Below are 18308 nucleotides of genomic sequence, written 5' to 3' on the forward strand. Positions count from 1 at the left end.
AGTACTTGGAGCAATACTCAAATGGTATCCCACTTCTGACACCATATGTGAGGCATAGGCTTTTCAATGCACAACCAGGCTTTGCTTGATGAAAATAATCCAAAGGAGTTTATTTTGAAAAGTCCATATATAGCATAACAGGTTCAATAAACACCAGGCTCTTGTAGTTCCACAGGCCAGCAGAAGGCAAAACACAAATCTCCACAATCATAATCCCCCAGATTGCTGGTCAGTGACACCTTTTATACAATTGACATACCCACAATTCTCTGCAGCTTCCCCTATAAAACACCAGAGCTGCTGCTGGCCTGCCTCTTATAAGGTCAGAGCAGACCCACCATGCTGCAGGTAAGTAGAACATAACATTTATTACATAATTTTACATTGTAACAGCACATTCCCTGGTTTTGGTACACAGCTCCCAGGTGGTGATACTAGACAGAAGAGAATAGAGCATTAGGTGGCCGGCCTAATGAGAGAAGTAGAATAAGAAATCATTCACACAGAAGTTACCAACCAGGAAACTAATGTACCACAACCAGAGTTACAGAAAACCAGTTTTCAATCTGACAACCCCAGCCAAGAGAGCGTGGGTTCGTCAGATACAACAATTCGTTGGGATGGCCCAGGAGCATGTCAGCGGCCCTCACCTGTCCTCAACCAGCCTCTGTCCTGTTCATTACCTCAGCCAAAGAACTACTAGGTGGTCTGGGCTGAGCGCCACTATACAGAAAGGAAAAAGTGTTTAAAGACAGTCAGCAGCTGCTTGGCAGTGAAAAGGTGGGGCAGACATCCGCTGCTTCTTGCAGTAGGTAGGCTGTGCATACTGACACCATTGAGCATACTGACACCGAAGAGAGTGTCAGTTTACGCGTCAGGCAGCAGAGCAGACAGCAAGTCGCTACTGTGGCCGTAAGTCAGCTGGGTGGCAGCAGTGCGGTGGGAGCCAAAGGGCTGCTGGGTACAAATCCCAATTCGCAGGTCCAAGTAAGTAGTTGCAAAGGGGCTCAGCGAGGCAGCGGTGGTAAAATCACCACCTCGGCAGTGTGATTTTACTACCCATCTGCAAAACATTCTAACAATGGCCAGGAAACTTCATCCATTCTTACAAAGCCAAGCACACCCTCCTCAAGTTGCAGCAGTAGAATGGCCTCCCCCAACATAGGCTGATATGTGATGTTTCCACCCATTGGAATTCCAGCCTCCATATGTTAGACCGCCTGTATGAACAGAGAAAAGCCATTAATGATTTTTTTGAGGATGCAAGCGGACAGGAGTAGTCCCCTGTGTAAGTTTGATGTCAGCCACTGGCAGCTCATGCGTAACACCTGCCGTTTGGTCAGGCCCTTTGAAGAGGCCAAGTTATGTGTCTGTTGACCAGGACTGGGGGATGCATAACGTCTTTCCACTGCTTCATGTCCTGGAACAGATGCTGCAAAATCTGTCTAGTCAGGGCACCGGAGAAGTGGCAACTACATCTCATGGCCACATGAGTCCAGTGGAGGCTGAAATGGAGGAGGAGGACTTTGGAGCACAAGCAGAGTCTGGTGAAATTAGTGGCCTACTTGGACAGCACTCTACCACCCCAGGAAGAGGATCCCCTGGACTACTGGGCAGCCAAACTTGATGTGTGGCCGCAACCTGCAGAGTTTGCATTAAAGAAGCTGTCCTGCCCGGCCAGTAGTGTGGCATCAGAGCGGGTGTCCGAGGAGTACCCGCTTGTCCTTAATGTGGAGAGACTGACCTTTGTCAAGATGAGTCAGGCGTGGATCGGCCAGGATTTCAATACACCAATGCCTTATGCATCAGATTAGATCAGCCATGATGCCTCCCCTAAATGTTGAGAAATGAGTCTGGGTTCTAACTACCTGCCTCAGCCACTATTCTGATGCTGCCACCTGCCTGATGCCACACATCTGCTGCCAGTTGCTCCATCTGCCTCCCACCATCTTTACCATTGTACCACTTTCTGACCTCCTGCTGGTGCTGCTGGCACCTCCATGCTCTATCATTGTGCCAATCTGTGGCTTACCTTGTTGCTGCCACTTCCAGAATTTGTCATTGTGCCAGTCTCTGACCTCCTGCTTCTGCTGCTGGCACCTCCACACTCTATCATTGTGCCACTCTGTGGCCTACCATATTGCTGCCACCACCAGAATTTGTCATTGTGCCACTCTCTGACCTCATGCTGCCACTGCCACCTTTGAAGTTCTTTTTTTGGCAAAGACATAATGGGGGTCATTTACTAAGGGCCCGATTCGCGTTTTCCCGACGTGTTACCCGAATATTTCCGATTTGCGCCGATTTCCCCTGAATTGCCCCGGGATTTTGGTGCACGCGATCGGATTGTGGCGCATCGGCGCTGGCATGCACGTTACGGAAATCAGGGGGCGTGGCCGAACGAAAACCCGCCGGATTCGGAAAAACCGCCGCATTTAAAAAAAAATCTGTCGCGGAGCTTGCACTTACCTTCACTCGGCTCGGTGAACTCCAGTGCGTTCCGATGCTTTGCAGCGCAGCAGCGCCACCTGGTGGACGGCGGAGAAACTACCTTAATTAATCCCGGCCGGACCCGAATCCAGCGCAGAGAACGCGCCGCTGGATCGCGAATGGACCGGGTAAGTAAATCTGCCACAATATGTTCTGGGAAATTGTAATGGATGATGCTAATCTCCAAATTAAAAAAATGTAATATAAATTAAAAAATTTCAACTTCAAATTTATTTCAAACTTCAAATTCATTGTGCTACTCTGTGGCCAACCATGTAGCTGCCACCTCCATAATTTGTCAATGTGCCACTCTGCGGCCTACTCATGCCGCTGCCAACTGACCGCTGTCCTTGGAATACTCTGTGATTTCCATAATGCTGTTTTAACCCTCCACCACTCTATGACGTTGCCACTATGTTTGGTTTTCCCCTTCATTTCATCTGTCACAAGGAATGAAAAGCTCCAGGATTGAAAGCCAAAGCAGGACAGAACACAGAGGACATGCAAATATCGCATTTACTGGTCATCTCTGTTCTAGGTCCACTCCTGTTTGTTTTTGGCTTTATCTATACTGATGGATTAATGACCGATTGAAAGCAGAAAATGATCAGTGACGTTGGTGCAAAATTGCTGTTGACACCCTCTCCAACCTTGTCAGGCTGCATTCCCGCTTCACTTATTTGGTGAAGTTAGCCCCTGTAAGTGCCCATGGAATAGAAGAGTGAAGCGATTCTAAGAGCCATGTACATGTCATACTAAAATACAACATTGTTTGAAGACCAAACCATGCTCCCTATGCATATTTGAGCAAGGCACAATGTTCTACAACACCCTACAGGCTCTCTGCAGCCAGGAAATTCCCAGGAAATATTCGGGTCGAATCGAATATTGTTGCAAAAATTTGGCAAATCGGGTAAAATAATAATCCATATCCATATTATATGGGCTATAAGGACTTGTCATCAAAGTACTGAAGCATGCAATGTGATGACATATGTATTAAATAATAAAAAATAGGTTTGAAGCAGGTGATGAAAAGGAATTTAAAGGTTAAAAATGTATTACATAATGCCATCTTTAATACTACAATTCATGATCATTGTTACTAGACATTGTCAATTATTACCTAAAATATATTTAAACTACCGTATATAGTTGAGTATAAGTCGACCCGAGTATAAGCTGAGAGCCCTAATTTTAACACAAAAACTGGAGAAACCTATTGACTCGAGTATAAGCCAAGGGTGGTAAATGCTTTGGTCACAGCGTCTCCTGCCACCCCCTCTAATATATAGCCTGCACACCCCTGCCCCCAATATAATTCCTGTAGGAAAAAAAACAAACAGTGTACTCACCTTCTGACCCCCCCCCCCCCCCGGCAGGTTCTCTTCTATACAGCGATGCTCTGGTTTCGGCTCTGTGCTGTCCATCGCAGGCACCATGACATCAGCTGCTCGCTGACATAGTATGTGCCGATGCACATAGTAGAATGTCAGCGAGCGACTGATAGATTGGGGACACAGAGCCAATGCTGGAACATCACTGTATAGAAGAGGACCTGTCGGAAGGTGAGTACACTGGTTTGTTTCTTTTCTCCAGTGTAAGCCGAGTTGAGGTTTTTCAGCACATTTATGTGCTGAAAACTTGGCTTATATGGTATTTCTAAGTTTTAAACAATTATATTAACCTGCAGCCTAGTATTCAGGTAATATACTTATCCAATATTGATTTTTTTGGAACTGAAGTATCTTTTTTATATCAAAATTCAAAAGCAGGCCATATTTCTATAAAAAAGGGGTCAGATTCCCTAACTGATATGTGGTGTACAATGAAGAGAGAAATTGGTGACAGGTGTTTCCATCCATTCCTATTGTACATGGTAAATTCTCCAACTTATTGGTTCCTCTGAAAAGACTTGCACAGATTCTTAACATCCGGTAGCATGGGACACCAAATAAAGGGTGGAACTTCCTTTTCTTTAAAGGACCAATCTGCATTGCATAGTCTACATCGATAGTACTATATATGCACACCACTGCCATTGAATAGTTTGGACTCAAATAGCAAAAGCTGGATAAGACACAATTTTTACAACTATAAATACATCTAAAAATACATGAAAGCCCTTTAAACTACTGTTAAGTGGATTGATCCATTATGAGTTTTTTCTATCTTAAGCAATGTTGCCATTTGTCACAATTCCATGTGGCAGAAAAAGAAACTGGTACATTTTTTACTTTATGTACATCTGTGTTGACTTTTGTAGTCCTGTTTATCTTTAAGTGTTATCATTTCTCAGCAAAGGCACGGCGAGTGAATCTCAAAGTATTGCTGTATTTACAATTGTGCTTTACCTTTTGTGCAGAAACCATCCGTAGTGCTACACCATTTCCTATGGTCAGCCTGTTTCTTGTGTTTACCGCCTTTGTTATCAGCAACATCGGTCACATTCGGCCACAAAGGACAATACTGGCTTTTGTATCTGGCATTTTCTTTATACTTTCAGGTAAGTTATGACACAATTTTCACAACTACATTTGCTTTAGCTGTAAAAAGTACCCAGATACTTTTGTAAGCAGGAATATAACTAAAAAGGCATGAAGAAATAATGAAAACTTTTTTTTATAACCTACAGACATAGTAGATACATTACTAAAGGTTCTGGTATAATTAGCACAAGCATGCTAAACACTATCTTTGTTAATGGTGATGGACAATTTGTAAGAAGCACTTGGCAAGGATACTTAACTTGGACAAAAATAAATGAAGCTTTGTGAAAAATAGTTAATGTTTTGTTATTATGAAGACATTAAAAAGATGTTGTATTACAAACAAATTATGCTATCACATGTAAATTGAAAAAGAAAGTGTTGCAATATGCAAATGTAGTTGAATAAAAAGTATGTTTTGTTTTATGATTTGAATTAAATTCTATGAACATTTGAAAGACAATATTCAGTCAAATACATCAAACCCTACACCCCTTCCCTCTTCCAGTCATGCGCATTGAGCAGGTAAGAAAGGGAAGGGTATGGTGTGGAGGAGAGGAGAGGAAGAATGGATGAGGGACTGAGACACAAGCACACAGGCTGCTGAACCTCTCCCACCTTGAGGAAACTCAGCACATGTTAACAGGGAGCCTGGTAACGTGAAAAAAGATTTTATAAAGTGATTGCAGTATTGAGAATGGTGACAAAGTCATGGTTTGTGTTACATTCCCTCCACTGTTTTGCTTCCAGCTCATGTCAACAGGGATGCACATTACAAAATGTTTAATAATTTCTATAACAGTTTTTAGAGTGTGTCCCTGTTGGTACATCACTTTGGTTAGTGAAATGATCTGTTAAAAGGTCAATTTTCATTTTCACCATCCTTTGCCAATTATTTTTTGAGGCACTCCTTATGTCAAAAATATGCTCTGAAGTAGTTTCTAACATAGTTTAAAAATAAAGGCAAAAAAATGTTTTTCCTCTGTATTTGGCAAGGAATGCAGTGTACTGTGGGTACAGAAAGTATTCAGAACATTTAAATTTTTCACTTTTTAATTGCAGCCAATTGGTAAGGTCTAGAAGTTCTTTTTTTTGCTCATTAAAGTACACTCTTCAGCCCATTTTGACAGAAAAAAAGTAGAAATGTGGATATATCTACTACTTTATTAAACAAGTTAAACTGAAATAACACATGATCGCCGGGATAACACCCGCTATTGCCAGGGAAAAATATCTATAAAAAAAGTTAAAAAAAGGTTGTACAGTTCTAAAAATGGTAGTATTGAAAACATCAAAAGTCACACAAAATGACACCACCCACAGCTCCGTACACCGAAGTATGAAAAAGTTATTAGTGCCAGAATATGTACAAGAGGTTTTAATTTGTAAATATATGAAAACATTATAAAACCTATACAGATTTTTCATATCCTCATGATGGTACCGACCCAAAGAATAATGTAAACATGACTTTTGTGGTGTACAGTGAAAGCGGTAAAAATCCAAGCCCACAAGAAAATGGCGTAAATGCGCTTTTTCATAATTTTCACTGCATTTGGAATCATATAAGTCTTCTATATATACTCCAGTATAAGCCAAGTTTTTCAGCACAAAAAATGTGCTGAAAAACACAAACTCAGCTTATACTCAAGTCAAAAAGCTGATAAAAAAAATAAAAAATCTAAACTCACCTTTCCGCCGGCCCGCGCGAGTCTTCTATGCGATCCCTCTGGCTGTGGCGCCAGGTCAGTGCGATGTCACAGTCACTGACTTCAGCTGCCGCCGCGATCGTATTGTGTGTGCCGGCAGCCATCCTGTGATGTCAGCGGCTGCAGCTGACGTCAGAGCTCCGCACCGCACAGATCTGGTGCCGCAGCCAGAGGGATCACACAGAAGACTCGCGCGGGCCGTCGGAAAGGTGAGTTTAGATTCTTTTTTCTTTTAAATTAACTGTACGGGGATCCAGCTCCATAACGGGCCGGGGATCCGGCTCTTTAAGAGGGCACAGGGGCTGGTGGCTAAATACTTGGGCAGGGGCTGACAGCCTACAAATTGGGGCAAGGGCTGACAGGCTACATATTGGGGCAGGGGCTGACAGGCTACATATTGGGGCAGGGGCTGACAGGCTATATATTGGGACAGGGGCTGACAGGCTATATATTGGGGCAGGGGCTGACAGGCTATATATTGGGACAGGGGCTGACAGGCTATATATTGGGGCAGGGGCTGACACATTATGTACTGGGGCAGCGGCTGGCAGACTATACTGGGGCAGTGGCTGGCAGGCTATGTACTACTGGGGGCTGGCTGGCGGCTATATACTACTGGGGGCTGCTGGCTATATACTACTGGGGGCTGCTGGCTATATACTGGGGGGGCTGTGACCAAGGCATTTCCCACCCTCGGCTTATACTCGAGTCAATAGGTCTTCCCAGTTTTTTGTGGTAAAATTAGGGACCTCGGCTTATACTCGGGTCAGCTTATACTCGAGTATATATGGTATATATATATATACATATATATATATATATATTTTTTTTTTTTTTAAATAAACTTGATAAACTTTTTTTCAGTTTTTTTGTTGCCATTATAGTATATAAACTGACCCCTATGTGCAGACCACCACTTTCCTGCTCTGCGCAAAGAGTTTTTACAGTATACATACTGTATCTTTGAACAGGAAAGTGGTGGCCTGCACATAGGGGGCAGTTTCTATACTACAATGGGAAAAACACCAAAAAAAACCTGAAAAAAAGTTTCTTTTGGGTACTCTCGGAGAAATGGTTTTCTGGAGAGGCTTCTCTCTGTTTATATATAGTAGGGAATTGTTCTTATAGATGCAGAAGCAAAGACGCAGGGTTAAAATCCAAATCAAGTGTTTTATTCACACTTCTATGTCAAAGCACAAATTCAGCCTTAAGCACATACAAAATAAACCCTATCTGGCTGAGCAGTGCCTAATACAACAACAGTACCTAACTATACATGTCAGAGACTGCCAGGCACATGTTGCTTTGTGAACTCAGACCAGCCTTCAGCTTTCCAGGTAGTGCCTCTCCTACTGCTTCTGGCCTGCTGTCTAAATCAGGCTCTAACGAGTCCTGTGACCTGCACCTGTGGGCTGTACAGGAACCCAGGACTGAAGCCCGGATGGAGTAGATATCCCACTACCAGCCTACCCCTACTCCATAATAAGCAGGCCCAATACGGACATTACACAAGTGTCTATGCTAACTAGGCCAACATAAACCAAATGGACTATTCCTGCTTACCACATGTCTGCATTAACTCTTGGGTTACTGCAGACAAATTCAGGGCTTTTACCATGCACCTTTCATCTGCATGTAGGACAGATAGTGATTCTCCCAAACAATACCTCTAACTTTCTCACATACCCTCCCCCTCAGTTCAGACCCACTGGGGCGAACTCCCGACATTAAACATTGTGTCAGGGACAAGGCATTGTCTGTAGTTTCCCGGCTCTGTGATCCACTTTGAAACTGAAATTTTGGGGGAACAAGAACCTAGCGACCCTCACATTCTTCTCCTTAGTTCTACTCATCCATGTGAGAGGAGAGTGTTCAGCTATGAGACGGAACTGTCGTCCAGGCAAGTAGTACCTTAGGGACTCCAATGCCCATTTTATTGCCAGACATACCTTTTCTCTGCTGGCGTGAGGTTACTGCACAAGTAGGTAATGGGGTGTTCTTCTCCACTCACCTTCTGAGACAGGACAGCTCCCAGCCCTACATCTGATGCATCCGCCTGCACAATAAACTTCTCTTGAAGTTTGGCGTAATGAGGACTGGAGATCCGCACAATGCAGACTTCAATGCCTGAAAAGCCCCTTCTGCCTGCTTCATTACACTGCACCATGACCGACCTTTTACCCTTCAGCAGGTCTCTCTGTAGTACCCATCAATGCCCAGGAATGCCCTGACTTGTTTGGTGCTCAATGGTTGAAGTCAACCCTGGATAGCGTCAATTTTGTTGACCTGCAGTTTAAGTATCCCTCTTTCGATCACATACCACAAATAGCGTGTCTCTTCCATTCCCTGCACACATGTTTTGGGGTTTGCGGTCACCCCAGCTGCCCTGAGAGTTGGGAGAGTGAGGCGTATCTCCTATGCATCTTTAATACTATGTCCATTAACTGTTGGAATGTAGCGGGGACTCCATGAAGCCTAAACCGTAACACAACAAAGGCTGTCTTTTCTTTAGGCCTATCCATCAGGGGTACCTTTCAATATCCGTTTGGTTACATTAAGTGTGGAGAAGTACCGAGCACCCCCTGGTCTCACAATAAATTGTCCACCTGTGGCATTGGATAGGCATTAAACTTTGATACCTTATTACATTTTATAAAAGCATCAGGTTTGGGAATTAGAACAAATTGGACTGGCCCATTCGTAGTTTCAGCATCTCTTGAGCCTCCTCTGAAATGGCAAGTCTACGGGCCTCAGGGCTTAGGTACGGCCTTGATCTTACCTTTACCCCTGGCCAGTGTTGTAACTAGAGTCCACTGGGCACTGGGGAAAAATTCCTAAAGGGGCCCCCACCTACCAAAATTTAGTTAACCTCTACCTCATAAGGTGAGTACACCTCTGCCATCTTGGAATTTAGTGTCCGACTATCTTTTAAATTTAGCACCCATTAATTTGCTCCCACTTTAGATTAATACCATCCTGTTGCTATTATTTTCACTGTCCACTTCCTTGTCAAGACTAAAGTTTAGACTTCCTTTTAAGTTATATCTCCATTTATGTTAAGCACCCCCTTTTAGAGTGACTGCCCAGTTTTGTCCAACATCTCCTTTCTTCATAAATGCCCAATTTTATAGTTAGTGCCCCCTATTCTTCTACCCTCAGTTCCCTATTCACCATATTCACTAAATCCTTCCAACAGCTCCCCGTCCCCTCAACCCCCCCACATTCATCAGCTATCCATGACCTCAGCCCCCCTACCATAAGCTCCCCAATCCCTCAGCCCCTCCAAACATCATCAGCTCCTTATCCCCTCAGACCCCCACAAATCATCAGCTCCCTATCTCCTCAGCCCCCCCACACATCATCAGCTCCCCATTCCCTCAGCCTCCCACACATCATCAGCTCCCCATCCCCTCCGCCCCTACACACATGATCAGCTTCCCATCCCCTCAGCACCCCCCACACCATCAGCCCCCCCACACCATCAGTTCCACATCCCATCAGCCCCCACAAATCATCAGCTCCCCATCCCCTCAGCCCCCATCATCATTAGCTCCCCATCCCTTCTTCCCCCTCCACACATGATCAGCTTCCGAGCCCCTCCACACCATCAACTCCCCATCCACTCAGCACCCCACCCACACCATCAGCTCCCTATCCCCTCTGCCCTCCCCCAGACACATCAACAGTCTCTATCCCCTCAGCCTCTCAACACACAGTATTAGCGCCAGTCTGCTAAGTTCATTCAGTTCATCTGCACTGCCTTGAGCTGCAGGAGATCTTTAAACAAGCTAAGACTTATGTTGGAAATTATGTCCCCTGATTGATTGGGCTGCTTTTTCACATTCATGTGAAAGCCCTCAGTGCTCTGGCCTCAGTGGCCTTAGCTGATGTCACAACCAGGAAGTGCCCACCCACTGAGGATTGTACAGATACCACTAGTAGACATATCAGGCAAGAGCAGGATAGGAAGAAGCCAGCAGTGTGATATTAGTATTGTTTGAATTATTGTCAAATACTCAATTTAGCATGCTTAAATATTTTTGTCAACTAACTTTATAGTTTCACGGTTCAGATGTTGTTCCAAGGCTTACGGGGTGCTGCTTTTTTCATCCAAAACAAACAATGGACACTTGTTTAATTTAGCTTAATTTAATTCTATTCTGACCACAGGGAATGCCACTAAAATCAAGGTACATCTGCAAACATTATACTACTTTATTATATTTCTTTTGGATTAACTGGTTCTTCCTGGTAGAGTGGTGGTGGAAGGGGTCCTTCACTCACTAATTGGGAAGGAAACATGCAGTCCAAGATAATACCATACTAGTTTCATTGTGCTAGAGTTATCTCTGCTCCTCCCCAAGCATAGTACTACATGACTGTGCATGGGAGACAGGGCTGGATTAAGGGTGGTGGGGGCCCTTGGGCGCAAACTGGTGGGGGCCCTTCCAACAATGTTCCAACAAGTATATAGCCAGCCAGCCCCCTGTAGTATATAGCCTGCCAGCCCCCTATAGTATATAGCCTGCCAGCTCCCTGTAATATATAGCCACCATCCCCCTTTAGAATATAGACTGCCACCCCCCTGTAGTATATAGCCTGCCAACCCCTGTAGAATATAGCTGCCAGCCCCCTGCAGAATACAGCTGCCAGCACCCTGTAGTATATAGCAGTCAGCCAACTGTAGAATATAGCCGCCAGAACCCTGTAGAATATAGCTGCCAGCCCCATGTCGAATATAGCCTGCCAGCTCCCAGTAGTATATATCCGCCAGCCCCCTGTAGAATATAGCCTGCCAGCCATTGTATTATGTAGCCTGCCTGCTCACTGTAGAATATAGACTGCCAGCCCTCTGTAGAATGTAGCCGCCAGCACCCTATAGAATTTAGCCACCAGCCCCCTGTAGAATATAGCTGCCAGTTTCCCGTAGAATATAGCCTGCCAGCCCCCTGTAGAATATAGCCTGCCAGCCCCCTGTAGAATATAGCCTGCCAGACCACTGTAGTATATAGCTGCCAGCCCCCTGTAGAATATAGCTGCCAGCGCCCTGTAGTACATAACCTGCCAGCCCCCAGTAGTAAATAGCCTGCCAGCCCCCTTTAGTATATAGCCTGCCACCCCCCGTAGTATACAGCCACCAGCCCCCTGTAGAATACAGCCACCAGCCCCCTGAAGCATACAGCTGCCAGTCCCATGTAGAAGATAGCCGCCAGTTCCCTGTAGAAAATAGCAACAAAATAATAAACTTTATATTTACCTCACCTTCCCTTCCAGTGATCCCACGACGCTGCAGGCTCTTCATTGCTCTTCGGGCAGACGCCAGCCACTGAAGACACAGCTGCCATGGCTGGAGGAGATCACATCGGCGATCTCCCCCAGCGATGGCAGCTGTGTCTTACTGACAGAGTTGACATCCTAGGCCCCTATATGCAATGCGGACGGCCACGGGCAGCTGCGCATCACACACAGAAACAGAGACTCAGAGTCAATGACTGTTGGAAACTGGTAGTGGCCCCTTTAAAAGTGAAAGTGGTGGTGGCCCCAGGGCTCGAGCCTCGGGAGCCCCTCCTTCAATTCGGCCCTAATGGGAGGAGATGGATAAAGAGTCAAACTGCCTGCAACACAAAAGCAGCAGATAACAGACATTAGTTGTTTCTGAGTAATCAGGGATTGACATTATTATTTGATACATGGTATGTATAAAATACCATGTTAGAATGTGTATGACTTCTGTTTCCCCATTAGTGAGTGAAGGACCCTTTCCACCACCAACATTAACCTAACTGACAGTGGTAAAGAAATGGCCCTCAGTCACTTTAATTATATATGCTCTCTCCTCATTCTACCATAAGTGATTGACTAAGGGCCTCCTCCCCACCACTATTAGTGAGAAAAACATTGGTGGGGGAGGCTAGATTCATACTGTTGTTGCCCACCATACCGTAGCACGGCGGGCACACGGCAACGTGCAGGGAGAGGAGGAGGAGGTAAGCGCTGCTCACCCTGCCCCTCTCCATAGGGATGTATGGCGCATGGCGCCGTAATACGGGTAAAGATAGGACATGTCTTATCTTTTTCCCGGGTACGGAGTGGAACGGTGTCGCATGTGTGGCACATTTTACAGAAGTCACACACACAACACAAATAACAGTTTTACCCTCGGGCAGTAGGTCTGTAATAAATTCCATTGAAATATGGGTCCACGGCTTTTTAGGAACAGGAAGTGGATGGAGGAGACCCTCTGGTGACTGTCAAGGAACCTTCGACCTAGCACACACTTTGCAAGCAGCAACAAAACTTGACGTGATCACGGGTCCAGGACGGCCGCCAATGGGACCTAGACAGTAGATACTTGATTCAAGCAATGCCTGGGTGCCCTGCAAGCACTGAACAATGTATTTCTTTAAGTGTTTGAAGGCAAATATTAGGTTGAACAAAAAAACCTTCCATCAGGAACGTTTTCAGGAGTTGAATCCTGAGCAATAGTGATATAAAAATCCAAAAATTGTTGTAGGGATTTAAAATTAGTGGCATGTTCCCAGTTTTCAATAGCAGTGACCTTGATTGGATCCATAGAAAAAGACTCTGGAGTGATGATGTAACCAAGGAAAGATATTTTTGTATTTCAAACAGACACTTAGACAGTTAGCAAATAATTAATTTAAACAGAGCCTAGATACTACATTTCTGTTGAATGTGCATGGCCCAATCAGGAGAAAAGATAAGAATATCATCCAAATAAACAAGAACATACTGACCCAGTAAATCCCGGAAGATATCATTAACAAAGTGTTGGAAGACAGCAGGAGCATTGCACATACCAGACATATTCCCAATTAGCCTCAGAACTTCAACATTCACCAAGGTCTTTTTAGGTGAGATAGAGGAGACAGGAGAAGAAGACGGAGGCTGAGGGGTACAAAGGGTTGAAGCAGACATTAGTTCACGCTGATGTTCCCTAAAACACCTGTCAACTTTGACTGCCAGAGACATGGCTTGTTCCAAGGTCTAAGGCTCACTAATGCCCCAGTAACATATCTTTAAGCGCATTTAACACCCCCAATGCGAATTGGTGTATAAGAGTGTGATCATCCTATTCGATTGGAATGGACCATCTCCTGAACTCTTAGCAGTAGTCTTCCACAGGGTGTTTCTCTTGACACAAAGCTGTGAACTGACCTTCAGCATACCCAGCTTTATCAGGTTTCTCAAACGATAGCTTAATGCTGAAAAAAAGTGAGGACAAGAGGACAAGTCTGGAGCATCTGAGGCTAAGGAATAAGCCCATTCCTGAAGACTTCTGGGCCCTCTGAGAAATAACCTGGGGGTCATGGTGAAAGGAGAAGAAAAAAGGGCCAATCTACTGAAAGTTGTCTTCTTGACTGTCTTTACTCAGGAAAAGATGAGGAATGATGTAAATTCTCAACAGTTTAACAGCGGAAGAGGCATGGCGCCACCTCACAACCACTAAGATAGACAAATTACCAGGGCCAGATGTCATACACCCCGGGTTCTACATGAACTAAGTACTGTGATAGACCATTTTTTTAAATATTAAAGATTCCCTGAGGACAAGGATCAAAAAATGATCCTGGAAACTACACAACTGTCAGTCTAACTTCTGTTGTGCGAAAATATATATATATATATATAAAATATATATTGTATAAAATTATATGGTGATGTACTATCACAAGATGTGATGTTTAGATTTTGTATTCCTGAAAAAAAAACCAATAAGCATACATTTGAATTGCACTTAATCTACATAGAAAATATTGATAGTTTATAAGTAAATACAGGAACAAAGCACCTAATATTAATATTGTTATAATCTTGCTGCTGGGAGCTACCGTTATTTAAAGCTTACTTTATTTAGAGCTAATTAATTTTTATAATATTCTCTCTTTATTGACTAAGCAAAATGTAATCTTAGTTTTATTAATTGTGTCATCTTTATTTTGCAGGGCTTTCTCTTGTGGTAGGTTTGGTTCTTTACATCTCTAGTATCAATGATGAAGTTATGAACAGACCCAGTAGTTCTGAACAGTACTTCCATTACCGCTATGGTTGGTCTTTTGCTTTTGCAGCCTCCTCGTTCCTCCTGAAAGAGGTTTGTAATAACTATTTTATTAATGAAAAATGCTTAAAGGGATCCAATCACCAGGGATCTCATTTTCACTATAGACAGGTTGCAGAATCCCATTACAGCTGCATTGCAAATATGCCTTTCTGCTTTCTCTAAGCATTTTCATTACAATATAATTGTGCGGTTTACCTTACCTTGCACCCTGACAGAATGCTATTCTAAGTCTAAGTTTTGTTTTGGTTTAGCTGCATTACACAGATGGACAGATGCAGATTTGTCTTCCTACATCAGTGTTCAGTTTTCAATGATGCCTTACTGAAACATTCTTTTCAATGTGCTTTTTCAGTCTTCACTTGTCTGTATGTGCTGTTTTGTGCACCAACAATATTGGATCATGGAAAGAAAGTATGAAATGAAGTATGAAAAAGCCCATTGAAAAAAATGGTCCAGTAAGGCATCACTGAAAAATACCTAAAGCCAGGAAGAGAAAACCAATCTGTATATGTCCATAAGCCGAAACAAGGTATCAGGGTGCAGGTTTTCTGGTGCATGTGATCGTATTGTGGCTCATCAGCGCCGGCTTTCACGCGACAGAAATCGGGGGGGTGGCCGCCGGACAACCCGACGGAATCGGAAAAAACGCAGAATTTAAAAAACTTTTTGTGTCACAAGACACACACTCACATGCACCGGGAAGAAGAAGGTGAACTCCGGCGGACCTCGGCGCAGCAGCGAGATGTGCTGGATATCGGGCGCACGACTTTAGTGAATCCCAGCAGACTCGAATCCTCGTCGGACAACGCGACGCTGGATCGCAACTGGTCAGGGTAAGTAAATCCCCATTGTCTTAAGACAATTTCTGGAAGAAGAAGAAATGAGTCGGCAGCAGTATCTAACCCTAAACAGCAGGTGTGTTTGGTTTATATACCCTATTACTAAGTGGTAGATTTCCTTTAAGGAAGAGATCATAAAGAGGTCTAGATTACTAAAATAAGTAAGGTGCACTTTATGTGATCTTTCCTCAGAACTTATCCTGGATCACGCTTCAACAATACCAGGTTTGAGGCCACTGCTAGATCTGCAAAAGGAATTCCCTACTGCTGGGGATTCCCCTTTAGTCTTACAGCTAAAAAGAACTCTGCTATCTTGACAGTAACTGTGGAGTAACAATCATTTTTGGAGACATTTGCACTCTTCCTTCCGATGCTTCCTGATTGGCCAATACAACCTGTCTCAATTGACTTGCCAACCACATGGCTACCTGTTTACCCCTACAAAAAAAATGAAATGCCAGACCTTGATCACCATGGCATAGAATGCCAGATACAGTACTGGGACTGTGCTATACTATATTGCTGCTGTTTGTGTTGTGACAGTTTCTACATTTAACTGTTTCACATTGGGCCCCTTTAAATGTTCTTGTATGCCTTTTATTATTTTTCTCATTAAATAGGTTACATGGGATAATATCTCACTGCCTGCAGTAGTATCTCATAGATTTTATGTTATCCTAAGGATATTTTTCCCCCACTGGTGAATTTTCCTGAATGCTTGCCCTCTCCACTCACATGAATCAGAAGCCATTGGTAATACCATTTGTTCCGTTCTGGAGTATTGACAGCAAGATAAGCCGACAGCTTCTCTCACTGATTCAATGTATTGTTTGCTTATGTTTTTGACAATCTCTATTGATATTATAACAAAAGCACAAAAAGAAGATGCAAACAAGAGGAGGTATTATTGTGGGATCAAGGGGATACGTATGAAGGGAATAATAAAATAAACTATACCCCCCCTGAAAAATTACGCTCACCTTGAATAGCTTAAATTAGGAATTTATATCCGCCCAAGCTGCCCATCAGATAGTGTAATTCCTTGAAGGAGACTAGAACCAGTATTCGGAAGCACAAAATAGGGTTAAAAAACCAAGAAAGGAGCTGGCATGGTGCTATTAGGGAGAGGGTCCTCAAGTTTAATTAAAAGTGTTTTATTTTTATTCCAAAACCGTAAAGGCGTTTCAGGCAAGTAGCCCTTTTTCAAGTACAAATGGAAAAGAATCTAAGTAATATAGAAAAATACAGAAAATGATATAAATAAATAAATTGAAATGAAAATAAAATAAAATACAAGAGTACCAATAAGTAGTAAAATGTACCTACAATGAAGCGCTTAATAAAACAGACTTCAGGGAAGAATTGCCCACATGTTCATAAGGAACTATTAAAAAATCATGCTTACTGCCCAGACAGCCATCTGGGACATAGTGGACTTGATAAGAGGCACAACACGCAATAAGAGACAAGAGCAAAATCACAATCCCCAATATCACTCCCACTTGAGTCAAGAAACCATTCCGATCCCCCAAACCACAAAGTGAAGAACAAAGTGTCCCCTGCAGAGGTTATCTTGAGATCCCTGGACAGTCCTTCAATCTTTTCAAGGGCATAGATGATGGATCAGTAGGGGGCGGTGTAATTCGGGATGCATGTGCAACAAACTGCTCCCACCATCTTGCAGAATCCTCCCTTCTCAGCAAGGATCATGTCAAAAGTTATGCTTGAAAGTGGTGCCTGCTGAGGTGGGGAAATTTCTAGCCTTCCATATAGGTCCATAGTCGTGTTTAGACCCCAAAACTATACCTAGAGTAGGTATAGATGTTTGCCCCTTTCACCCCCTGCTAGCTGTAGAGTTTCCTTGAGTGACATCAATTCCACCTCCTGTGCGGTGTGGTGAGAGGGGTTCTGCTTTTACTACCTCATGTTTTCCAATGACCACTGCATATCCTGTGTAGAACCGTCCATCTTCTATTGCAGACCTGGAGCCATCTACAAATAAACTCAACATCTGGGTTGTCACCATTCTCAACCCCCTTCTGAAGCATGTAAGGCTGGCAACAGAGTGTCAGGATTCAGAGTAGTGCACCGTGTCAGTGTTACATTCTGGGGAATCAGGATTGCAAACTAGAGTCTGAGCTGTCTGGCCATGCTTAGATGCTTGGGCTGTACTTGGGTCGGGATACTGTGCGAGTCACCCAGTTACTGTGGATACTTGCACAGTAACTGGGTGATCTACGATTAACTCACTGGCTTTGCTGAGCAGATTGCTGGCTGCTGCTACTGCTCTGACACATGAGGGGCCCCTATCACGACTAGGTCTAACTGGGCTTAATAGTGGGTGTCTGGGGATGCTGTTTCTCCTCTCTGCAGTTGAAGCATGTTCCCTTGAGTCTGGCTGCTTGTGCTTCCAGAACTGCTGTCAGTCTCACTTTGGCAATGGCCTGTTCAAGGTTGACTCTAGTCTCTGTTCCCCGTGGATTTCTGTAATAGTCTTGCCAGTCAATGCAAAATTACTGCCAACACCCTCTCCACTCTTTTCGGGGGTTTCTACATGTATCAGCATTTAACAGAACAGGTTCTGTCGTAATCTATAGTATCATTTGATGTCAGTGTAAAAAAATTGCACTCTTTGATGTTATAGTGGGACCTTGGCCCTCAGCTCAGTCTTTTCAGGCTGGCACAGATGATTCCTTGT

At 43.8% G+C, this 18308-nt stretch overlaps 1 protein-coding gene across 2 annotated transcripts in view; it reads left to right on the forward strand.

The window, feature by feature from the left end:
• Positions 1-18308, forward strand: part of CACNG7 (calcium voltage-gated channel auxiliary subunit gamma 7) — a 170358-nt gene that overhangs the window by 145890 nt on the left and 6160 nt on the right. For both annotated transcript variants that reach the window (XM_072110474.1, XM_072110473.1), the window contains exons 4-5: positions 4856-4996; positions 14656-14801. In XM_072110474.1, coding sequence (XP_071966575.1) covers positions 4856-4996; positions 14656-14801 — 287 coding nt within the window. The remainder of the gene's footprint in view (positions 1-4855; positions 4997-14655; positions 14802-18308) is intronic.

The sequence above is a fragment of the Engystomops pustulosus genome, chromosome 6 (genome assembly GCF_040894005.1).
Source record: "Engystomops pustulosus chromosome 6, aEngPut4.maternal, whole genome shotgun sequence".
NCBI lineage: Eukaryota > Metazoa > Chordata > Amphibia > Anura > Leptodactylidae > Engystomops > Engystomops pustulosus.